Source organism: Acinonyx jubatus, chromosome A3 (genome assembly GCF_027475565.1).
Source record: "Acinonyx jubatus isolate Ajub_Pintada_27869175 chromosome A3, VMU_Ajub_asm_v1.0, whole genome shotgun sequence".
In the NCBI taxonomy this organism is placed as follows: domain Eukaryota; kingdom Metazoa; phylum Chordata; class Mammalia; order Carnivora; family Felidae; genus Acinonyx; species Acinonyx jubatus.
The window spans coordinates 79,666,327-79,693,094 of record NC_069388.1 but is presented as its reverse complement, the minus strand read 5'-3'; the positions used below and the strand labels follow the sequence as shown (position 1 = coordinate 79,693,094).

The window sequence follows — 26,768 nt, the reverse complement described above, 5'->3', positions numbered from 1 at the left end:
GCTTACAGCAACATATTCTTTAAGGATATGCATATAGGTAGTAGTCTATTTTGAAAAAGGAAAGTAACCCAAAATTCAGGATGTTAGTCACTTCTGGAGGAGGGAATGGGAGAGATGTGACTGGGAGGGGACAGGAGGGTTTTAAGGTACTGGTAGTGTCCTGTTTCTTAAGCTGTATGGTGGATACAAGATATTCATTGTATTTATTAAATAGTACTTTTATATTTTATACTTTGTATGATATATTTCACAATTTAAAAAAAATTCATATGATCATGCCATTAATGTAATTTTCAGTGTTTTATAAATAAAAGAATGATAAATGATTTGTTTTTTGATGAGATTAATCTACCAGGTTAGATTGGGACAAAGACCGGTTCTTCAGAGAGATTATTGAAATAGTCCAGGAAAAGGAGCACAGGGCCAGAATCCAATTAAACTATAGCACTGGAGAGAATAGGAAATTAGTATAAAACAAGCAAAAAACCCCAACAACAGTATTTGAACTGGTGGAAGGGACAGGGTGAAGTGGAGGCGTTCACTTCCAGTTTGCTTCCTTTCCTTTTTCTCATAGTGACTTTATCTAAAATCGCTTGTGTTAAGCCTCCCCCTATTCACCTTGCCTTAACTCAACAGAAGACCTCTTTCCATTCTTCATTGGGAAAAAATAAGTTATTAAGCTTTAATGTGTCACTTTTTTTGGTCCCTACTTCATATCAAGAAACATGAGGAGGGGAGCCTGGGTGGCTCAGTTGCGTAAGCCTCCGACTTCTTGATTTCAGCCGGGTTCGTGATCTTAGGATTGTGAGATCAAACTCGGTGTGGGGCTCTGTGCTGAGTGTGGAGCCTGCTTAAGATTCTCTCTTCCTGTCTTTCTGCCCCTCCCCTGCTCACACGTGTGCATGCTTGTGTGTGCATGCACTTACTCGGAAAAGAAAAAAAAAAAAGGAAAAAAGAAGCATGAAGAGTCTGACATTTTACCTTACTTGCACACTAGTAAGTTTGCCTGCTACAGTTTTATGGATGCTGGTAGAAAACATAAGATGCCTGGGTCAGAGGTGAAAGACAGTTTTCATTCACAGCAATCGAGGGGTTGAAGTACTAGCATTCTTTGCACTGGTTCCCTGAACCCTAGTTCCCTGAAGAGTGCCAGCTGACACCTACACATGCAGTGGGCTGCATTATGAAAGAGGAACCGTGAGCTTAGGGAACCTAAATCTTTTATAATTGGAAGTAAGCATGCCTGCCCTTTGCTTCATAAGAAACATTAACTCTATTTTCCAGGGTTGTTTGCTATCCTTGAAAAGATAGTGTAGAAAAAAAGGGCACTCAGTGCCTTTTTTTGCAGAAACCTGAGATACCTATACAGAATTATCTTCCAGTATCTCAAAACGTCTTAATCTTCATCCTCTTTCATTCCTATCTATCTCAGAAATAAGTCATTTTTTTTTCATGGCTAACACTTCAACTTTGATTTTCATGCTCTTTTCTTTGGACTTCTGAGATCTTGTGTCATGGCTAAGTCTTCTCAAATCTTCATTTACCAAATATTTATTATGATACAGTATGGATGTTACAAAGTAGCTTTATGTAGCACTTATGCTAGTGGAGGTACTGAGACAAACAAGCAAAGAAATAATAAGATAATCTTAGAATAAGATAAGCCCAATAAAGTTAAAATTAAAAAGAATGGTGTGACAGAAACTGAGATGGTCCTGTTTTATATGGTCATCATTGGAGAAGACTTTTAGGAAGAATTGATATGCACAGAGATCTGAATTACGAGAAGAATCAGATTTCTACATAAAAGAACAGCACAAAAGCTCTGAAGTAGGAATAAGATTAATATTTTTTGAGAAACAAAAAGAAAGCCCATGTTTCTGGATTGTAGTGAGCTAAGGAGGACAGTGCTAAATGATGAATTTAGAGAAGTAGGTCATGACAAGAGGTTTGAATTTTATTCTATCTATAGCCTTTGTTACTCCACTATATCTTTCTTTTAAATTTATAGATATTCTAGGGCCTTTTCCTGTTCTAAATCACTTTTTGAATAGATGCCACTACTTCCCTTTCTTTTCCAAATTCTTTCAAACCGGAAGAATTAAAAGATAAATTTTCAGCACTGTTGGATGACAGGAAATGGTGCCATCAGAAATTGTGAGGAATTCCTGAGAGACAGAAAGCAGAAGGCTGGAAAATGACAGCCCAAAATGGCACAGAAAACAACTGTGCATGAAAGTAGAGCATCAAAACTTTCAAGTTCTTGGTAGTAGGAGTAATTATTTAAAGGTATGTGCCTTAAATAGAAGAAAGTATTTCTCTTTGCCCAGTTCTTTCTCCTCAAATCATGCAGATACTCATGTCTACTTCTCCCTTCTTTCCTCTCTCTCTCCCTCTCTCTCTCCCTCTCTGACACATGCACACACACATACACATAGACATGCATATACATATGCACACATACATACACATAGTAGCAATAGCAGGCAGCAGTTGCATTGGCCCATTTCTGAAATTTCAAAACCATACATTAGGTAAACTACTTATCTGGGAAAGGCTCCCAATGTGGCTGTAGGGACATGAGAAAAGAGTAGAACAGGAAGTACCTTGGGAGGATTTACCTATGTTACAGATGTAGATGGAGGAAAAATAAAAGATAGCCCTGCCCAGGAGGGAAATATGTTAGAGTTTTCCACAACCAGAGTAAAACTCTTGTTTTTGTCACTTGGAGCCTCCTCAGCTTGCCTCTGTATGCTAGTCTACACATCTTAATATGACTCTGGCCATTATATTACCAGCAGTCAGCCTTCCTGTACAGGAGAGAGACCAGATTGGCGGAACACCTATATGGCCAGCTGTGTATACTCATCAAATGAAATTTTTGTTTATAAATACGAATGGATGGCCAAGGATCATCAGAGACTGATAAAAGAACCAACAGCAGGGAAAAGAAGAGCCAAGATGAACAGACCACTGATTTGGATGAAACGTTTAATTCAAAGAAGAGCATATAAAATATATTCAAATAAATAACTTCTGAGAGATTCCAGAAGATAATGGAACAAGAATAGACCACTATTCAAAAGAAGCAATGAGACAATGATCTCATTGTCTCTGAGATATATATATATATATATATGTATGTATGTATGTATGTATATATATATATATACACACACGCACCACATACCACTGACCATTGAACAATGTGGGGGGCTAAGGGTGCCAACTCCATGCACAGTCTAAAATCTAAATACAACTTTAGACTCCCCCAAAACTTAATTACGAATAGCCTATTGTTGACTGGAGGCCTTACTGATAATATGAAGTTGATTAACACATATTTTGTATGTGATATATATTATATACTATACTCTTAACAGTAAAGTAAGCTAGAGAAAAGAAAATGTATTAAGCATATCATAAGGAAGAGAAAATATCTTCATAGCACTGTAGTGTGTTTATTGACAAAAATCTGGTATAAGTGGGCCTGTGCAGTTCAAACCTGTGTTGTCCAAGAGTGTATCTTCTGGGGTTCCTGGGTGGCTCAGTCGGTTAAGCATCCAGCTTTGGCTCGGGTCATGATCTCACAGCTCCTGAGTCTGAGTCCTGCATTGGGCTTTGTGCTGACAGTTCAGAACCTGCAGCCTGCTTTGGATTCTGTGTCTCCATCTCTCTCTGCCCCATCCCTGCTCATGCTCTGTATCTCTCTAAGATAAATAAACATTAAAAAAAAAAAAGTATATCTTCTGTATATGAGAAGAGTAAAACAAGGTAATAAATCTTACAGACTGAAATAGTAATCTGGAAGATAAGGTCAAATAAAATTCTCAGTAAGAGTTAAAAGACAAAATGTGGGAGAGAAGTTAAGCCAGGGAAGGTCAATCCAAGCAATGCGATACAACTAGAAATTGAGAAATAAAGGTTGTCCCCCTACTTGTAGCCATTTGGCCTTAGAGAACTGTTGGTATTAGTGGTGGGAAGGGGTATTAGGGATGGACCCTTGGACCTTGCTTCTACCAGAGCATCTCTACTTTTACAAGTTTTAGATATTGGAGTTGAGTGTAATATTTTATTGAAGGAAAAAGTGGTCTACCAGGAAAAAAAAGTTTGAAAATTATTGACACGTGGGATGAAGTTCAGATTTGCTGCATTTAATTGAAAGGTCTACACTTTTATCCCGACTTGTCTTTCTAGGGAGAGTGAAGGAAGATTACATAGTAGAAGTAGAGGCCACTCACATAGGCATATATAAGCCAGTGTAAGGATTTTAAGACATGCAAGGAAAAGCTTTTGAAGAGCTTCATACAAATGAATAAAATGGCCTAATTTGTATATTTAAAAATATTTTATATTAACTATTATTACATATTATACATTATATATTAAAATTATAAAAATATTTTTATATTTCTATGGGAAATGAATTATGAAGGTTCAAATGTTGAAATGGGAGACTGGTCAGAAGGCATGAAATAAATGCTCCATACAAGAAAAGATGGTGTTCTAAGCTAGAGAGGTAATAATGGAGATAGAAAGAAGTAGCAAGATTAGGATATGTTTTAGAAGAAGCTGAGTCAAGAAGGGAAAAGAGAACATAGGGGTGGTGACTGATAGAAAGACTTGCAAGGGCGGAGTTTTTGTTTGTTTTTCTTTTTTCCTTTTTTCCTTTCTTCCTTTCTTCCTTTCTCCATGCTCTGTCTTGTCCTCCCCCCTCTCTCTTTTAGTAAGACATTGAGCTTTCTTTGTAGCCATAGAGTATTACATGTTGGGGAAGGGAAATGAGTTGGTGGTAAGACTGGAAAGGTTACCCACATTCAAAATGAATTGCTCATATATTTAATCTAATAAAAGAATGTCAGAACTTAAACATTTGTTATCCTCATAGTTTGTGTGCATCATATATTCGAGAGTGGCTTCAATGGGCAGTTCTGGTGCTAGAACTCTCAAGAGATTGCAGTGATCTGATGGCTGGCCTGGAGCTGGTGGATATAAGGCCCAGGAGGCTCAAGCGTGTGGTTGCCAAGGGAGTGCTGGTCGTTGTGGAGGGGCCAGCTCTCCCTCTCCCAAAGTGGTCTTCATAGGCTGTTTGAATGTCATCACAACATGGTTCTGGCTATGCCCTCTCACTCTGGCCTGGAGGGTGACAGTCATCTGCAAAGGAAGGTACTGAGCCTCATGGACAGCTGTAGCAGCTGGAAAATGGGGCGGAGCAGTCACAACTTCTTTAAAAATGGTCTTGGGGTGCCTGGGTGGCTCAGTCAGTTAAGTATCCAACTTCTGCTCAGGTCATGATCTCATGGTTCATGAGTTAGAACCCCGCATCAGGCTCTGTTCTGACAGCTCAGAGCCTGGAGCCTGCTTCAGACTTTGTGCCTCCCTCTCTGTTTGCCCCTCCCCTGCTCATACTCTGTCTCTCAAAAATACATAAAACATTAAAAAAAATTTTAAGTGGTCTTAAATACCCTACCTACAGTGAAAGAAGCATGTAGTGACAAAATGATGAGTTTGGTTTAGATTTGTGTTAAAATACACCTCCGTCACTTTTCTATTTTATAAAACAGGAAAATACTACCTCATAGGGTTGTTGTAAAGTCTAAATGAGAAAAATGCGTACAAAGCACTCACCATATAGTGGGAACTCTCTAATTAGCTGAGAACTTCTTTCTTCTTGATCAAACATAAAATGAATAACTTTAAAACCTTTGAGATTTTTCAAACTTGCTGAGTTTAAAAACAAGTAAATGCAACTTCTAAAGGCAAATTACATTTGCCTTATTATTAGCATAATCAGAGATTTATATGTAGAAGGCTAATAACACCCAACACAAATGTAGTTTTCAGGAGTTGACCATTGCTTTATAAGAGTGTTAAACCTATTACTGAGTATCTTTAAGTTAAAGCACTTTTCTGAGTATGCCACATATTGAATAATTTGTAACAAAGTCATACCATAAACTGACGTTTGAATAAATCATGTCCAAACATTAATTTAATAAATTAGGTACTTTACGTAAGTGTACATTGGAATGTCAATGGAAGGGAATATGTAGTTAAACCAGTGTTCGTGCCAAATCCGCCATGCACTGATCTGTATTAAGCTATAAATTTAAAAAATATTTTGTAATTAAAATATGTATACCACCCAATTTTTCTTTATTAGAAAATAACTGACATATAATATTTACTAACTACTGAAAAAATAGCAAACCCTGCTTTGAATACCTAGACACCTTCTCATTGGTTGGCACCATCTGTGACAAATTCTGAACTGTACTGTTTACAGACACACAGCTGCAGCCTGAGTTGGCACCAAAACCAAGTATTGACGCTGTGCTCTTTGCAGCCCTGGCCCCGTCTAATTCCTCTAGGAAGGAGGATATGGGAGAAGAGGTTGCAAACACAAGAGTGATGAGAATAATTGATAGTTTACGTCTCTTCCATCTTAAACAAACAAACAAACAACCCTCCCTCTGTCCTGAGACTCCTTTAGCTACCACCCTCTCTCACCATCCACATTTATGGCTTCAACTACTTAATTGGCTCCCTAACATTTTTATTCTAGATCTTGCTCCCAAGCTCCGTATCTGTAGTTGGGTATTTAATGTCTACCTAATGCTTCAATAAGTTAGCTTGACAATCTACAGAATATGCATCTCCTAAAAAAATAAATGCTAACTGTGGGTAGCTCTGCAGTTTCACACCTATTTTTAAATGCCATAACATCGTGGAATGTTGCAAAGTCAAAGTGGTGAATTATCTCAGGAAAATACTAATTTTATTTCTAATAGAAAGTATTCTTTCATGGAGAGTGCCTGTTGAAGTAGTATGATTAGCTGCTACTACAGTGGTTAAATAGACCATCAATTGAGGGAGAATAAAGGATGCCCACCAAGACATTAAAGGCATTGTTAGCATAGGAGTGAGTGAGACAGCAGGATTGAAGCATTTACTCAATGTTCACTGCTATTTCTGTCTTCAGATGTGTTCTGAATAAACTTGGGACGAGGTGGGAAACTTTTTCTTTAAATCAAAATGGCACACATACATAGTATAAGGAGAGTTCTGTAAGGCTTATCAATAACCACGGCATTTCTGATCCTCAGCACCAACCAGAGGCAAGCACTTTCAGTTCTTTAGTTATTTCTTCTGGTGTTTACCTCTGTATTTGTAAACAACATGCATTGCTTATTTCTTCATTTTGAAAATTTTACTTTTTAGCCTATTAAATTGTCACTTTGGAAGAGAACTTAACCCCTGCCTTAGCACTTATGCCCTCCCATACAAACTTCTCTCTCTTCCAGCACAGGTATACCACAGTTTTTGGTTAATCTGAATTGTATGTCTCCAGTATTCTAACTGTATGTAATAAAAGTTTAGCAGTGTAACATACAAAGATTACATTTTTCTTCTTGTATAATTGTGTTTTCTATGCAGTTAATAATTGCATTACTTTTACAATTTGCTTATTTTTTATAGACCTATTATTTTCTCATCCCAACTTTCCCAGCAAAAGTATAAATCTTCTTTCTGTAGATTTGTGTGCATCAGGTAGTCTGTTACTGTCAATTTTTTTTTCTTGGCAATATTCTTCATGGAGCTTGCTCTCTTCCTTTATTGTGCATGAGATACAGTTTTATCCTTGTATGATTTCCATTTATTGCTATTCTGGAAATCCTTTTTCCTTGTTCTTGTGTTGGATCCTTTATTTCCTGGATCCCATATCGTCCTCTTTCATGGTTAATTGTATCCTTTGGTGGGACACATTTTTCAGTAATTTCCTTTTAAAAATGCATGATAATTTTTGAGACCTTGCCTCTTTGAACATCTTTAATCTCACACTGAAGTGATAGTTTGGCTACATATAGAATTATAGGTAGGAAATAATTTTCCTTGAGAAATTGAAAGCAGTACTTCCTTGACTTCTAACTCCCATTGCTGGTGTTGAGAAGTCTGATGCCTTGATCCTTTTTAAGTGACCTGTTTTTGTCATGGTTTATTTTTTTCTTCTCTGGAAACCTAAGATTTTTGTTTATCTCCAGTGTTTTGATTTCATAATGATATGCCTAGGGGGTGACTCTTTTGTAAACCATTGTGTTGGGTACTTGAAAATTTCTTTCAACCTAGAAACTCATGTACTTCAGTTCTGGGAAATTTTCTTGTATTTTTTCTTTGATAATTTCTTCCCTTCCTTCCATTGTCTCTATTTTCTTCCTTAGTCATATGTGTGATTTAGGATTAATCTGACTGATTCTCCAGATTTCTTCTCTCTCTCTCTCTCTCTCTCTCTCTCTCTCTCTCTCTCTGTGTGTGTGTGTGTGAGTATGCATTTCTTTTTACTTTCTGGGAGATTTCCTCAACATTCATTTGAGTTATTTATTTTGGCTGTCTTATTTTTATTTCCTCCCTTTCCTCCTTCTTTTCAGAGTAGCTCTCTTATTCTTCAGTAATGTTTTGTTTCTTAAGTAGTTGCTCTGAAACCACCTCTAAAGAGTCATTTTACAGTTTTTTTCTATGATAGGGAGGGATAGTCCAGCTGTGCTGGCAGAGAATAGCACCTAGAAGTCTTAAGTATTCTTTACATAGAATTTCAAACAGTTCCCTTGTTTTCAATCCTAAGCATTCCTTCAAAAGTACTTGGTGCTTCTAGTTTCTGAGACTCTTTTTAGAGTTCTAGTGCATGAACTCTTTGGCTCTTAGCCATCCACCCTACATGTATTCTTGGCTTTACACTTTTTTGAGTCTATTGTCAGTTACCTCTTATCCATCAGCTTTTTACTCTCCAAAATTTTGTTGATAACTATTTTGTTGCCCTATTTCTCATTCTCCTTGCCTTGTGAGTTTTCTTTCTGTTGTGTACTGTCATTTTATATGTGCTGAACCCCCTATCTTTATTGGGATGGTCCTCTATGTAGGATTTTTGTGTATGTTGCCAACTTTGAGCTGGTTGTGCTACCAAAAAAAAAAATCAATCAAGCATTGATATAGGCAATGTTTCCTTCATTCTAATTTACCATTGATTATAAAGTGCTACTGATTTAATGTTGAATTCTGATTAAAAAAAAAGCAACACTGTGTTAAATGTATACATTGATTATCATATACATAAAGTTTCAATGTGAAGCATACAGTAGCTTTATGTGACCCAGTCCTATGCTAGGTATTCATTTTCTCTAAAGAGGCCTCTGGTTCTGAAAATAGATTTATAATTTCAATTTTTGTGGCTGAGATTGTGTTAGACGTTAGAATTGATAACTCTTTTCTCTGTACTTTCTTCCTTGGATATGATTCTACTTTATTTTCCATACTCTGATGTAATTGTATTCATTGTTTTTCTCTTCCCATCCCCCCATCCTCCACTAAGTTACCACCTCCTCACATGTAAGTTCTTGGTTTTTTTCCCACCTTTATATCCTGAATGCCTAGCACAATGTCTGGCCCAATTTGGGACATGGTAGATGCTTTGCAAATGTAGATTGACCCAAACTAAAATAATTAGAAGATGAAATGATACTTAGTGAAACACTAAAATAATCAGAGTATTTTTTCTTTTCTATTGAAATCGGGGTCTGTTTTACAGATATGAATATTGAGGAAAAGGAAACTGACATTTATTGAACAATGGTCATTTGCCACATATTTTCAAATATGTTATTCTATTTACTGCTCGATAAGACAGTCCAGTCTGAAAAGCATGGGAAACATTTTTTTTTTTTTTAATCCATGATTTGTTTGGGCTTTAAGGTAAAACATGATTGTAATCTAGAATCTTCCTTGTTTTATTCTGATTTTTAAATATTAGTTAATAATTTTCTACTCATTAGGAAATTATTAACATTTTAAGCTGTGATGATGTGTGCCTGTATTAAATGTATTAAGGTGAAACTGATCCCTTCTCAGGGGGAACTTGGTGGTTATTCACAGTCTTCATTTCAGTAAGAAAAGGCTGTTCTTTCCTGAGTTACCTTCTTTGGTTTTCCATTCAAGTACTGAAACAAAATACCAAAAGTATTATGTAAGTAATTATGCTGTGACAAGCCATTAGTAAAGGTGAAAATGACCAATCAGGAATAAAGAGTATGAAGGAAGATGCAATCACAATATAGAAGGATTCACTGCAAAATTCTTATGAACCGGGAGCTTTTAGGGCTTGTTTACATTTCATTAAGAACTTGTCATAGAGATTGAGGAGCTTGTGAATTTAGTGAGAACCACCACCCAATAAGGGGAGTCAAAATAGAAATAAACCTCTGATATAATGCAATAACTTAAAAAGAAGACCTTAATTCATTTAACATTCAGCTGTAAAACATTAATAATTCATGTTAGAGCTTAGTTTTGTATTATCTGTGAAGTTTGTTAAGTAAATAGTGTGAAGATTCTTTAGTGTCTAAGAAATACCAGTTTTAATCAGATGTTTTAGATACATCATTTTACTTAAAAACTGCTAATATACTAATTAAAAATAATCCTTAAATAGTCATTCACATAACTTCCTCCAAGGGTTTTCCAAGCAAAATAAATTAAATTTGGCCAGAAAATAGGTTTCATCTGTATCTTTCACCATGGATTAATTACATCAGTCTAAACTGACACCTGTCTTAGGTGCTTAAGCAGAAGCTTAACTAAAAGGCTCTATTTAGCATAGCATTTAGGCAGAGGGAGGTAGAGTAGAAAGAGCACTGCACAGATAATCTGTGGACATGAATTCTAGCCCTAACTGTTCCTATAACAAACTGACTGAACTTGTGCAAATTACTTTACCTCCTTAGACCTATTTTCATATCTAAATTAAGAGATTTCTAGTCTATCAGAGTTGATTTGGGTTGGGGGAGGGCAGGCAAAAAGACTCCTTGGAGAAACTGCTATTCCTTGCCCAGAAAAATACTTTTATGCCCATGCACACCATATGTACGCAGGCAAATACATGCACAATTTAGTACACAATTCCAGAGGGTTACTGTGAGGATTAGATGAAATAATGAATATAAAATGCATTAAGTAGGTATTTAAAAATGTTATACCCCCTATTCTTCCCCACACTGGGAGTGTTCTTCAGCTTTTAAGTTTTGATAATAGCCATAGAAAAAGGTTTTTCAAGTCTCTTTGGGGGAAAAAAGATTTTAAAGTATACAACTATCAAATTGCATGAGATATTCCACTTTTATAAGAAGCCGTTTCTTTCAACAGTTACTAGGGTTTGTTTTTTAGAGGAGGGGGTGGCAATCTGTCATCAAAGTGTTGACAAGTGAAATCTGACAAGGTTGAGGTGATAGCTGGAGGCCACTTCAAAAATTTTCACTGTCTTTTCTATTTGAAGAGAAAGGATCTCTATCTTTTTTTCCATTCTTGCTCACTTTGCAACACTCTTTGATTTATATGCTTTTGAAAACAGTAAATCTAAATTGACAAATTATTTCACCAGTTAGCATTGGTTTAGATAAGAGCATTTCAGTGTTCTCTTGTCTTTAACTCAGCTCTTTAGGAATTATTCCTGAAATTCAGTTTACTCTGTCTTCAAAGTCCCATTTCTTTCTATCCATGTATAGCATATGCAATTGTAATCTAGAATTAATTATCACGATTGTATTGCCAACATTTCTGTTTCTTTGTCTTTTTATTGTTGTGACTGAAATACATCCTAACAAGAATTAAGTCCATATTTTTGTAGATTAGAAAGGTGGGTACATATATAAGAGGAGATGGTAGGCAAAGATTATTTTATTGTTGTTGTTATTATTTGCTTATGCAAGCATCCCCCCCCCCCCCCCACCAAATTCCTGATATAAGCCATAGCAATTATTTTGTAAGGTCACTGAAAGAATGCACTTCAACTGGATACAAGTCTCTTTGGAATAATGGAAATTGTGTGCAGTAAAATATTGAAAATGAACATCAGCAAACAAGATGTTTGTATTAACAGGAACTAGAAAATGGCTATGCAAAGGTCAACACTGATCTTTAAATATTAGTGAAATTTAATTTGTTGCATGTAATGAGTAGAAAAAGAGGAAACAGACCACAATAAAGAAGCCATTGATAAATTGTCTAAATGTCAAAACTGCTTACAGTATGAAAAATGTTAAACTGACAAAATCTATTTAAATGAATTAAACAATTTAAACAATGCCCGAGGGGAATATTTTCCAAATTTAAGTATAACAGGAGCTTTATAAAGATTTTTGCCACAGTTTATTTTGGGAACTTGAAGGGACTCCCACTTTTCTTTCTAGGCAAAGAATCTCCTCTAACCTCTTTTATTTATTAAGAGTGATGCACACTTTTCCTGGAACATAAGAATCTGTTGTCTTTTGCTTCATCTAGAAATAGCATCATCTAACCAACTGTGAGCGGCTGTGAAGAACCACTTCTTCACTAGCTGAATGGAGTTCAGAGAGCTTTCTGTTAGGTTATGCTCAATTTTCAAAAAAATGTGAATTCTGTATTCTCTTATTTTCTTCATGTATAAAGTTGATGAAAAAATTTCAAGGGCTAAATATGTCCAATGTATACAATGAAGGATTAATGTTATTAATACACAGAGAATGAGATAAAGAACTCATTGGAAAGATGGACAAAGATAGAAACAAGTAGTTTATAGAAGAAATAAAATTATTTAAAAATACGTGAAAAGGTGTTTGATCTCTTTAGTAAGTGGAAAAATGAAACTGAAAACTACAGGAATCCAGTTTTCACATACCAGATTGGCAAAAATGTAAAAGTTAGATAATTCTCCATGTTATTGAGGATATAGGGAAAAAGATAGTAATGTTATTGGTAGAAATGTAAATTGGCAGAGTCATCTCGGAGGCCAGTTTGGCATCACCTCTCAAAATGTAAGGTGTGCATGTATGTTTTCATGGGATTGTAAGGCAAAAAGTAGAAACAGAATGTACATTGAGGAAATGGTTAAGTAAATTACGATCACTATCCAATGAAACATCTTACATCCATCTTACATTGTATTAAAAAATAGTGAGGGATGTACTTCTGGATCTGGATGAAACATTAAGTTGTCTTCCTTCTCTGTCAGGTGTACAGTTTTTAAACTATTAGTGACCTTTCAAGTCTTCTGAAAACAGCGTGGCAGTATGTGCGTGGTCCATAGCACAGAACAAGCAGCATCTAATAACAGTTTCCATTGTAGAATGTTTTCAGATACTTGAATAAATCCAATCTTTAGTTGAGGAAAGTAACCCAGACAATGAAGTCAGTCTGTGTATGTAGATAGAGAATATCCATGCTGTGGTGTTCAGGTGAAAAAAGGAAATGGTATGTATCATAAAATCTTGTCTTTACAAAAACACAAAGGAAGTAAGTATGGGTATGGACACACTGTAAGCATAGCAAGAAAATCTGGAAGGCCACATGCCATACTGTGCAGTGGCTCCTTTCACAGTGGAGAGGGCAGCTGGGAGGGGAACATACTCATTTTAACATCAAATATTTCCATATTTGTATTTTTAAAAACAATAAGCATGCATTACTATTATAAATTTAAAATGGGTTTAAAAGTTTCTCTATTTTTTGTATACTTTTAGGTTGTATAGGTTGTTTTAGAAATAAGGACTTTTTTTCATTTTTTTAAAGTCTATTGATTTATTAAAAAAATTTTTTTTAATGTTTATTTTTAAGAGAGAGGGAGACAATGTGAGTGGGGGAGGGTCAGAGACAGAGGGAGACACAGAATCTGAAGCAGGGTCCAGGCTCTGAGCTGTCAGCACAGAGCCCAACACGGGTCTCGAACCCATGAAACATGAGATCATGACTTGAGCCAAAGTCAGATGCTTAACTGACTGAGCCACCCAGGCACCTCTAAAGTTTACTTAGAAGGGATGGAGAGAGAAGAAGAGAGAATCTCAACCAGGCTCCACAGTGACAGCTTGGAGCCTGACCAGGGTTTGATTTCACAAACTATGAGATCAAGACCTGAGCCAAAATCAAGAGTCTGACATAACCAACTGAGCTACCCAGGTGCCCCAGAGACAGTGTTTTCAATACACTGCTTTGTGCTTTTTTATTTTGCTTTTACCATATAATTTCTTGGTGTTATTTGTTAAATCTAAAATTTCATAAGTTTGAGTATTACCTTTTAGCATTTATTGAATACTTGCAATGGCTGCTCATTAGCAAATAAATATGTCCTGAATATTTATACTTAATATTTAGGTTAAAAAAGTGTTCTAGACTTCTGAGTTCATCAAATCTTTATATCCTATGGAATAACACTTATGATACAATCTAGAAAAGATCTAGATACAGAAAAATAATTTAATAATAATAATTGAAGGTAAATGTCACTGAGGGAGCTAGAACATTTATGTGATAACTGCTGTTTGAATGAAATTAAAGGATAAAATTTTCAGTATTAATAGGCAATTAGTTATGCAATACCAACTAGTAATGCTCAGTGCTTTTCATCTTCAAAGCAGTATACAACATTAATTAATCCTTACAAATGTTGCAAATGTAGGTCAGTATCATTATCCTTATTTTTGTAAGTAGGGAAATTGAGGCAGAGAAGTTAAATGGTTTGGGGTAAGTCTGTCATAGCTAGATTAGAAATGAGGCATTTTGGCTCACAGCCCAGCATTCAGAGCAGTAGAACCACACCTTCCTTAGAAGACTTAATCTCTCTGCCCTTGATAAAACATTACTTCTCATTAAACTATATTGAGGTCATTTCTACGTTGAAATTCAGAAACAAGTTTGACCACTATATAGCCACTTAAAATAAAACACATATACCATTTTTTCTTCTCTTGTTTTCTTGACATGTTTGTTTGTTACTTCCTTCTTCCTTCCTTTCTTTCTTAATATTTATTTGTTTTTGAGAGAGCGACAGAGTGCGAGCAAGGGAGAGGCAGAGAGAGAGAGAGAGAGAGAGAGAGAGAGAGAGAGAGAGAGAGAGAGAGGCACAGAATCCAAAGCATGCTCCAAGCTCTGAGCTGTCAGCACAGAGCCTGACATGGGGCTCAAACGCACAAACCAAGAGATCATGACCTAAGTCAAAGTTGGATGCCCAACTGACTGAGCCAGCCAGATGCCCCTCTTTTCCTTCCTTCCTTCCTTCCTTCCTTCCTTCCTTCCTTCCTTCCTTCCTTCCTTCCTTCCTTCTTTCTTTCCTTTCCTTCCTTCCTTCCTTCCTTCCTTCCTTCCTTCCTTCCTTCCTTCCTTCCTTCCTTCTTTGACACTATACTGTCTTAATTTCTTTTTCATTATCTTCTTGTTGGGGAATTACCAAAATATCTATCCTTGGCTTTATTTTTGTTTTGGGATCTTACTCAGTGATTTTTAACTTTCTATTTATATAATCCCAAGATAGTTTTTGTACAGTCCAGGCCCCTTTTCTGTATTTATAGCTATCAGTTAGACACAACCATATCTACTTTTATACCTTGAATTCCCACTGTGTCAAAAGTTCAGCTTACCTACATTGGCAAAACATGCTTCTTTTCTAGACTAACCTGTTTCTGTGTATTTTTTAATTCAAAATCTGCTCTTGAAACTAGAATAAACCAAGTGGGAACAGGTCTGTGTAAGGGGTTCTTGAAAACTGGGTGTAACTAAGAAAACTGATGTTTGTGAGTCCTTCACAGAGTGAAGACGCTGAATCACAGTCTAAGGAAGAGGGAGAGCCTGAGTTAGAAACTGAGGGGCAAGGGAAAAGTACTCAGGAAATTGAGTAGCCAGCCAAGTCAGTGGCTGGGCAGATTGAGGTGTGTGGATTGAGTAGTTGAGGTACTCAAGGGGAGAATGTACTGGCTCCCTTTTACCTGGCACATGATGATAGAGACATACCTGCTCAGTGGAAGCATGTTCAAGGCAAGGGCCACTCTCTGTGCAGTAACCAGATTCCTATTCATTGGGGGTTATTCCAGATTCTTCCTTCTTTCTCGCTTCTACAATTCATTAGTCCCCATAGGATATTGACTCTTTCTTCAACACATCAGTTGAATCTGTTTTTTTTTTCTTTTAAGCTACTTTCCAACTGCCATCATCCCAAATCAAGTTCTTGTTACTGAATATTGGTGTTATTTCTTTTTCTATGTAGCTTTTCTAACAGGTTACTTGTATCCTCTTCCTCCACTCCGTCAGTATTACCACCTATACAATAAATCTTCCAACAACAATTCTGATCTGTTGATTACTTTTTCTAGAATACCAGATCAGAAACTTGTCACTATTCCTCATTAGCTACCTAGCAGATGTGAAGTCCTGATGGCGACTACCTTAGTGTGGCCCTGATTTATCTCTTCTATTTGTGCACCAAACCAATTGCTTATTATTTCTCAAATAAGCCTTGCAACTTAAATTTTTGTATACTGTTCTCTCATTTTTATTTCTCTCCCTCTGTCAAATCTGACAATCCTCAGGGTAGCTGGGTGGCTCAGTTGGTTAAGCATCCAACTTCCCCTCAGGTCATGATCTCATGGTTCATGGGTTTGAGCCCCGTGTCAGGCTCTGTGCTGATGGTGCGGAGCCTGCTTGGAATTCATTCTCTCTCCCTCTCTCTTAGCCCCTGCCCCCCTCTCAAAATAAATAAATAAACACACAAAAAAACTAACAATCCTCAATGCCCTTCTACTTTATTATCAAACTAGAGCACCTACTGAACACCCTTTGTTGCTAGATTAGCACTTACCATAAACTTCATGTTGTTTTTGTGGTTATTTTATCTGCTACATGGATACTATTTGATAGTAGAGATTCTACTTTGTAAATCTTCGTATATCGGACTCACAGTAAAATGCCATACACCTAAAGTGCTCAAAATATTGGTGACATTTAATTAATATAATTAATATCATAGGACTCTCTGAGGTACCAATGGTCTGGTGTTCCTAATGCTCTAGTCTTCTGTTGCAGTAGGTTCAATCCAAGCTAGAGGTCTCTATTTTGAGACCACTCTGCCCTTTTACACAAATGTTTTCGTTGCTTAATTGTTTGGTTTAGTGTTAAATATTTCAAAATATTATTTTGAATCTTAATTTCTGGTAATGTGACATTGATTATTTATGTTTATGCATATGCTTAACAGGTATTATTAATGATTCTATGTTGATGCTTGACAAGAGATTACGGGGGAATATGCTGTGTTTCGTGTAATTTGAAAATTGCCCAATGATACAGTTAACCAGTGGTTTATCTTAAATTTATGCTTTTTTAGTTGTCTTCATTTTTGTACATTTTGAATTGGTGAATAGATATTCCTCAGAAAGACTGTTGGTAATAAATAGCAAGTATACACTCTAAATTTATGCCCAACAAAGATTCCCTTAGGCTCTCTGAGGTATTGTGCTGATAACACATTTATTTTAAATGTCTCGTTGGCGCCAGGTATCATTTATCTTTGTTAAACTAGAACAGTGTCTTCTATTTGTTAATTCTTTCCTTTCCCATCATGTTTTACATTAGGGGTTTATTTGCCCTGAAGCTTCCTGTTCTTCCCAAACCAGTCAAAATAGCTGACTTCAGAAACCAGGAAGACAAGTATTTTGCAGATTTATTTAGTGGCAAGTAATCTGTACCTCTAAAACATAGTTTTTCTTTTTCAAAAGAAAAATTATCAAAAGTAAAGCAAGTTGCAGTGTTTTAACACAGCTGTTTTTATTTTGCATGTTACTTTCTTAAAATTGAGTCTATATGGTAACAATTTTCTTAAGGCAAATAAATATTGATTTATTACAATGTAACCAGTTTTGAAGGGAAGGCTTTAAACTTTTTAAAAATGGAAGTAAAAAGTAAGAAGGCTCTCTAGGATCCTCTCACCATTTTGTCCTCAAAATTTGGTGTCATAGGGGTACGTTTGTGGCTCAGTTGGTTAAGTGTTTGACTCTTGATTTTGGCTCAGGTCATTATCTCATGGTTTGTGAGATTGAGCCCCACATCGGGCTCTGAACTGTCAGAGCAGTGCCTGCTTGGGATTCTCTCCCTTTTTCTCTGCTCCTCCCCTGCTCGCTTGTGTGCACTATGAATGAATGAATGAATGAATGAATGAATGAATGAATGAATGAATCTATTTGGACTGTCATAGATTCTGCCTCTACAGCAGAACAATCATCTAGATTTAGGTCAAGATTAATTTAAATCATGCTGCTTATTCTCTCATGGAGATCGCAGGTTTAGGTTCAGGATGGGCTTCTGGGGCATCTGGGACGGTCATCAACTACCTTACAGAATTTAAGTAGAAAACTGTAGAAATTTAAGTTATTTTAACATAAAAATTATGGGCATTTTGTTGTTGTAGAGGTTTTTCCTTTTTCTTTTCATTTGGATTATTATTTGCTGTATTTTTTACTAAATCATTTTTTTTCACATAACCCTTTAAATGGCTACTTTTGTTCTAGCTCTAAATTGTGCATTGGATTTTACTCCAAGCAATGGACAAGGGCACTGAATAGGGACAGCATTTCTCAGCTAACTTTTTAAGGCACTCCCTATTTCTCTCCCTTTTTAATCTCTGCTCACACCCCAATCCCACAATGCAGAATCCATCATTCTTCTGAAATTCTTTTCTTACCCTCCTTTAAAACAACTATTTATGCACTAATACAGTATTTGAATAATACAAGCTTAGTCTTGACTACTTCCTCCAGGCAATTTTTCAAATGAGGAAATTACCAGCATTCCTTTTAACTGGTGACATTCTTGAGTAAGATGCAAGACGTTTAAAGGTCTGTATCTTTTAAAGAACCTGCACAGTGTAAAGATGGCAAGACATCTTGAGGGCTAAGAAGGATAATGACTTGGTCCCCTCTCACTGTGCCCATGTAGTTATTGTAGATTTTTATAAACTTATTTTATTTACTCCATTAGTTCTTTTTAGTCTTATATGGTCTTATCAGCAGATATTTAAAGTTCAGGGGAAAAGAAGGATGAATAACCCATATTTGACTATCTTTGGCCTACCTGCTAGGGTATGACTCCTGCAAAGCCTCCTTAATTGTATGTATTTTGGGGAGTCTGCAGGGGTTGTCACATGTGCTCATAAACAAGTACAATCATTTACTAATGGGCATTGGTTATTTTCTTCTCACTTGCCTCACCCAACTATTTGTTAGGCTTACTCCATCACCTGATTATTGCTGTTTCTCCAGGTGGTATGGATTACTCCTTGGCCACCATGTCTGCTTTTGCTGGGGTGGATCCCATTTTGTCTGGATCCCACACTTTTGTTGACTATGTTTATCCAAATGGCTGCCAGGCCTGCTTACTTTCTGCTGGGTGTCATCCCCTACAGCTAGCTGGGTATCATCCTCTACAGCTATTACCCTAAACGAAATGTTCCACAAAGGGGTCCTTTGTTTGTTTGTTTTTATTTATTTATTTATTTATTTATTTATTTATTTATTACAATTTTTTTTTTTTTTGAGAGAGCTTGTGTGTGTATACACATGTGCATGCTTATGAGCAGGGAAGGGACTGAGGGAGAGGAAGGGGGGGGAGAGAGAGAGAGAATGAATGAATGAATGAATGAATGAATCTTAAGCAGGTTCCACACCCAGTGTGGAGCCCAATGCAGGGCTAGATCTCACGACTGTGAGATCACGACCTGAGCTAAAATCAAGAGTCAGTTGCTTAACCTACTGAGTCATCCAGGTGCCCCCATAGGGGTCCTTTATAAAGCAGAATGCCCCTCTCTTCCTTTGTCCTGTATTTTTTAGTGGGAAATAATATCAATACAAATTGATAATATTTATGTATCAGAGCATTTTGAGAACTAGGGCATCTTTCTCAGTGTTCCCACTCCATTGGGACTAGACATGAATCTTTGGTACTGACCTACCTGGAAGACCTGGAAGTCCAGATCATAGGCTCAAACCCATACGATTCTCAGAACTTCTCCTTATGTCCAAATACAAAGGGTCACAGGCTTTGTTTGCACTTGACATTTGAAGCTCTCCATGGACCTCATTTTGCTTGTTCTCCCCCAAACTCTGTAATTTCTGAGTACTATAGGAGTTTCAAACTTAGTAAAAATGTGGACAGTGGATCTATTGGTTTTCAAGTTAAAAGCATTCCTGCTTCTTAGAAATGGCCAATGTGAATTACAAGGAAAAGTATTCTTTTCTCTCCATTTCTGCTATTAAGGAAAAGTTTTGACAAATTCTTTATTACTGAATTGACTTAAATTGGAAAAAAAACAGAGTTTCAAGTGAGTCTTCTTTTGATATATAAGTAAAGGTGTGGCCTTTTTGGCTTTAGCTGTAAAACTTTATATTTAATTTACATAATAAAACTTTTTTATGTATCTAATAACAGCTAAATTTCAGCCTTGTCTTTGTCTACATTGTCATAAATCCTAATTATTGGTGTCTGAATAGACACTAAATTGAAGAATGTGAATTTTTATTTTCTAGTGTAGTCTAAAAGTTGTGACCTTTGATACTTAATATCAGAAGAAATATGCTCCTGTTTCATCACATCCATTCTTCTCTGTTCCCAGTGAAATATTAACCCATTTGCATGTCCTAATCCAAATACTTTCTCTTGTGTAGAAACTTCTCTACAGATACATGTTTTTCTTTCATAAAACCCCTATTGTACTCTGTACTTAGGAGTACAGAGTTTTATTCATTTATTCATTTCATTCATTTCACCTTGTGAAATTACTGTCTAAGGTCAGAGATTGTATGTAACATACTCCTTGTGTTTTTTTCATATAAATTTGCATAGTGCTAGACATACAGAGTAATAGCAGTAGCAGCAGCAACAATGGCAACAATAAATTAATTAATTGAATAAAAGTGCCCTTGAGATAGTCCCTGAGGTAGGTACTTTATTATGGCCATTATATATCTTGGGGAACTTAGAGAAGCTATGTCAGTTTTCCAAGTTAGCTAGTAAACTGAGAAGTTAGAATAAGAAACCAGGCAGTTAGGGTCTAGAATATACTCATTAAGCTTTCTAAATGCAAGTAAATATTTATTTAATTTATTAGCTGTTTCTTTAAACCAATATTCTAGACCTCACCCATCCAAATGAGAAGGGTGCAGTTTACATATTCTAAAACAGTAAGTATTTTGGTTTTTAAAAAAGTATATCATAAAGTAATCCTGAAATGAGCCTCATAAAACTAACTGAAAACAATTACAAAGAATATGGCTTTGGAAATATTTTAAGTAATAGTAGCCTCACTAGAGTCACTCCCAAGGAGACAACTCTGCAAGATAAAGTTCAGTTGAATTGAAAAAGTTGTAATTAGCTTAATACCACTTTTTCTGTACTGCCTGCTGATAAGGAACTTCATCCTCTTTCATAGCTCTTCTACCCCATACCTACATACAGTGGCAGCCAGCTTCTGGTGACAGCTGGGCAGCTCTGGGGATTGAAGGGTCCTTTGTTCTATCTCTAACCTTTTTAAGGCACTTCAGTACACAGAAGAGAGTGAACTCAGATCAGTCCAAACATTTCTATTATTTTTATAGTCTGTTTCCTTGTTACCCTTTGCAATTGCATTTTTCTATCACTTTCTTTTTCTTTTTTTTTAAAGTTTATGTTTTGAGATAGAGAGTGCGAGCAGGGGAGGGGCAGAGAGAGAGAGAGAGAGAGAGAGAAGAGAAGAGAATCCCAAGCAGGCTTCGCGCTCTCAGCTTGCGGCTCCATCTCACGAACCTCGAGATCATGACCTGAGCCGAAACCAAGAGTTGGATGCTTAACCGACTGAGCCACCCAGGAGCGCCTTCTGTCACTTTCTACCATGCATTTTAATCTACTGCCATGCCTGGGATATGCCATCCTTGTACTCAACACTACTACCTATTCTCCCTCCCACCCTTCTAGATAGCCCAATACTATAGAGTGCTCTGGTTTCAAGCACAGATTCTGGAGCCAGTCTGCGTCTATTCAAAGTCTGCCTCAGCTAACTGCTGGCTATGTGACTTCTCAGTCCCTCAGTTTCTTCATTATAGGAGTAATAATTGTACTACTTCAAAGGGTGGCTCTGAGGCTTAAATAAGTTTATATATATATATAATGTTTAGAACAATGCTTTTCATGAGGTGTTTAGCGAGTATTGCCTGTTGCTATCATCATCATTTTCTTTATTATCATTTAACTGGTGAAATCCTATGCATCTTTGATGCTCTGCTGACATTTCACAACTTCTCTGTAGCTTTTTCAGAGCCCCACTGTTCCAGGCAGGCTTGGCCCTTATTTTATGCTGCCATTGTTCACTCTGCTGTTTCAATATTGGCACACTGCATCTTGTTATCTGAACATGCATCTATTCCTTGATTATTAATACATTGAGGTCAAATGTAAAGGTAAAGGAAGGATGAAAGAAGTTTCTACTATGTCTAAAATTATTTGGGGTTATCACCCTTATGAATAATAAGGGAAATGTTTTTAGTCACTCCTAATGTTAAAGAAGCTGGGAGCTTTTTCCTGTGTCTACAAAAGTCATAAATATTTTTCAGGCTTTCTTTGTTATTCAGAATTTTATTGGAAAGAGCAATTCTTTTGTGATCTCTGTAAAGAAGATACCAATAGTTTATGTATTTCTAATACATAGTGAACTATCCACATAGTATAGTACTGTATGTATTTCTAAGCAAACATTTGGAAGTTAAATAAATTTTTTTCAAATACTTGTAAAATGTTGACTTTTTTACTCATTCATATTGGTCTTCCTCCAATTAGTCCAATTAATGGGGTTCTCCTTCATGAAAAAGTATCAGTAATAACCATCACTAGCTCTTGATATTAAAAATGGGAGAAATACTTCATGTACTCTTGTTATCTTGTTTTTTTTTTTTTTTCTAATAGAGTAGAATGCTGTATCTGGGTCTACAATGAGATGCAGATTAACAAACTAATCTGAACATTCACTACTGTGGTTTCACACATTTACCTTTAAGTAAATATTTTTTGTAATAGTAACTATATACCATTTACTTTGCAAATTCCACTTTATTATTATTTTTTTAACATTTATTCAGTTTTGAGAGACAGAGCATGAGTGGGGGAGGGGCAGAGAATGAGACACAGAATCTGAAGCAGGCTACAGGCTCTGAGCTGTCAGCACAGAGCCTGATGAGGGGCTCAAACTCACAGACGGCGAGATCATGACCTGAGCCTGAAGTCCGACGCTTAACTGATTGAGCCAACCAAGTGCCCTACAAATTCCACTCTTAATTAGCTTGTTTGTATGTGGGAGATGATAAATATTTGCTTTGTATATTAAAAATATAATACAAAATGTGTTTATATGTAATAATTACCTAACAGATGTTTGCTTTTTTTTTAAATAAATATTTTATTTATTTTTAAATTCTTAAAATTTTAAAATTTTATTTAAATCCAATTTAGTTAACATATAATAATGCAATAATGATTTCAGGAGTAGAAGTTAGTGATTCATCACTTAACATACAACACCCAGTGCTCATCACAGCAAGTGCCCTCATTAATGCCCATCACCCATTTAGCCCATCCCCCCATGCAAAGCCCTCTAGTAACCCTGTTTATTTTCTGTATTTAAGAGTCTCTTATGGTTTGCCTTCCTCTGTTTTTATATTATTTTTGCTTCCCTTCCCCTGTGTTCATCTGTTTTGTTTCTTAAATCCCACATATGAATGAAATCATATGATATTTATCTTTCTCTGACTTATTTCACTTAGCATAATACACTAGTTCCCAGATGTTTCCTTTTCTTAAAAATGTTCTTAAAATGCTTAAATATGAAATAATTCTAAATATACTCAGAGCCTTAAAAATCAAGTTACTGAAGATTCAAACATATATTTTCATGTTATCACATTTCTCAATGAGATGACATACTACATTTAGGAAGAGTGTATTTTTTTTTCCTAGAGTTTATTTCTTGATGGTTAACCAAGGGTACATTAAAATATGTTTATTCTAATGGGCCATATCTCAAATATCAGTAGTGTCAGATGATTCTATTATTTTTCTAAGAGATCTTGGTTTTATTGACAATGGAAGATAATTGGCATTTCTTTTTAATTATTTTTTAAACAGGACGGAGATTTCTTCTGCCTTCAGATGTCTTTCTGCTTGACTGAACTGCACCTGTGGTCTTTGAAGAATACCTTACACATTGGGGGTAAATGATCTCTGGATTAATTTCAGTCATTTTCAAATATAAGTTACAATGTTATAAGTAAGTACTAGCAAAGATTAGAGTTTAGATTCTTCTGCTGGAGTTGCATTATTTTTTTTATACTTAATGAAAAGTTGGCTAATGAAAAAAATAATTATTTTTAGTTACTCTGAATAAGTTATTTTTTCAATTTGAGTTAGATTTTCTGTTGTGAAAATTATATTGGTCTAATATTTGTTTCCGTTTAGGAGATATACATTGTTCAATTTTTTCCTGGGATTGTTCCTAATGACTGACTTATATTCATAAATATTTGTAGGCTAACTAATGGTAAATGTATTTCTATTTGATATTAAGATAACATTTCAGGAGTGCCTAGGTGGCTCAGTTGGTTAAGCATCCAACTCTGATCTCAGCTCAGGTGTTGATCTCAAGGTCATGAGTTCAAGCCCCATGTTGGGCTCTGCACTGGGCGTGAATCCTACTTAAAAAAAAAAAAAAGGTAATATTTCAAACATGCAGCTAAGGTGTACAATTAATTATATTCATGGTCTTTGGATTTCTTTTCTCCATACTCCCAGCACTGAGCCCGACATGGGGCCTGATGTGGGCTCGATCCCACAAACCCGTGAGACCATGACCTGATCCAAAATCAAGAGTCTGACACTTAACTGACTGAGCCACCCAGGTGCCCCAAAAGAGAAGATTTTTTAAAAGATATTTCCTAACAATACATACTTTATCCCATAATACTAATAAGCATTGTTAAAACACACATTACTCCTGTCTTTCATCCTTAAAATTTTTATTTATTTTTTAACTTTTGTGACCTTAACAGTTTTGAAGATTTTATGTCAATTATTTTATAAGAGGCCCCTGTATTTGGATATGTTTGAAGTTTTTTTTTTTTTACAAATCTGAAGTTTCAGATTATATATGTTTGATGTGAATATCCCAGAAGAGGTGTTGTATTTTCAGCACATCCTAATTGGGTGGTGTACAATTTCAATTTGTGTCTTTATTGATAATGTTTATGATCATTAAGATTGTGTCTGGTAGTATTCTCCACTGCAAAGTTACTTTTCCTTTGGAGTTAATTAGTATTTCATAGGGAGATATTTTGAGATTATGTAAATGTATTGTTTCTTATTAAACTTTAAGTATATTTATTATTTATCTTATCCCTGTGGACTCAGGTTTCCTATTCAATGGTTTTAATCCATTACTATCATTATTTATTTTGATATTTAAATTGTTTCTGATGTGGCCAGTGGGACCCCACTCAAGCTGAGTCTATGTCTTTGTGACAGGTCCCTATCAGTATTTAAGCATTTCCATTCTTTCTGGCACAACAGAAAGATTCCCTAGCGTGCTGGAATCAGTTACTTCTCTAAGTAGCTTGGTTCCTTTTAGAGGGAAGTGGTATCTAGAAGTCAACGGTACTTTAGGTATGCTTATTGCTATTGGAGTATCATTTTTACTAGGCTCTCAGTGGGCAGAGCCTAGGGTATGTATGTATGTACATATATTTACATCTATATTCATTTTTGTATCTATCTCTATTGAAAATCAATTCTAATCTACCAGCAGAGGGTTCATTCTAATTTTCTCCCTTTCTATATTTGTATTTCTCTTCTCTGACAGTGAGAAACCTGGGACTCCCATATCTTTTCTTACTTAATCACCCTGTATGCACTCAGTCTTCTATCTCAGTGGGCATTCCCTCCCCTATGTGGATGCCCTTCTCATTTCACATTGGTTCTGACATACCATGTTGGGCTCTTCCCATATGTGGATGTCTTCCTCACCTAGACACCCACATTTGGCCATTGCCCCATGTGAATGTCCTTCGGTGAAAAGGACACTTGTGGTTCTGATACACTGTCAGCCTGACATTCTGCATGGACGCCTTCCTCATCCAGCTTAGGCTCTGATTGGGTTTTGACAGCCTACTCTGGGTCAGATACAGAATTCAGGGTTCTTGGGTGCCTGGCTATCTCAGAAGAGCATGTAGCCCTTGATCTCCAGGTCATGAGCTGGAGCCACATATTGGCTATAGAGATTACTTAAATAAATTTTTTTTAAAAAGCTTAAAAAAATAAAAAGAATTCAAGGGCCTTTATGGTCTTCATAGTTCTGTTCTAGAGTTATAAATATTTGGCTGCATCTAGTGATGGAATATTATATGAGGACACATTGCCCATGTAAATAATGCTTATGGTTCTTAGATTTTAAAAAAGCCTACCTTTTTATTGAAAGTCTACCTTTTTATATATATTGAAAAGTATAAAGATCATAAGGGTATATTTTGAACTATCAAAAAATGAACATGCCCATAAAATCACTCAAGAAATAAAATATTATCAGTATCTTAGGAGCCCTACTTATAACCTTTCCCAGTCACCCCTTATTAAATATTTTTAATCTAAATAATAGAAGTAAACTTCATTCTTTAAAATTATATGTCTCTGTGCGCATGGCTGGCTCAGTCAAAAGAGCAGTCTCTTGACCTCCGGGTTGTAAGTTCGAGCCCCATGTTGGGTGTAGAGATTACTTAAAAATAAAATCTTAAAAAAAAATTATGTGTTCCAATTAGTGGCATGGTAAATAGAATAGAGCTTTAATAAGTACACAGGATTGAATATTTTTAACAACTCTATTTAAAAAATTGGCTATAGCTGTAATACCTCTTTTGAAAGTT

General features: G+C 35.9%; 1 protein-coding gene across 6 annotated transcripts in view; it reads left to right on the top strand.

The window, feature by feature from the left end:
- The window catches only part of WDPCP (WD repeat containing planar cell polarity effector), a 607,526-nt gene that overhangs the window by 298,269 nt on the left and 282,489 nt on the right, over positions 1–26,768 (top strand). For all 6 annotated transcript variants that reach the window (XM_053200664.1, XM_053200665.1, XM_053200666.1 and 3 more), the window contains one exon: positions 23,986–24,070. In XM_053200664.1, the coding sequence (XP_053056639.1) occupies positions 23,986–24,070 (85 nt within the window). The remainder of the gene's footprint in view (positions 1–23,985; positions 24,071–26,768) is intronic.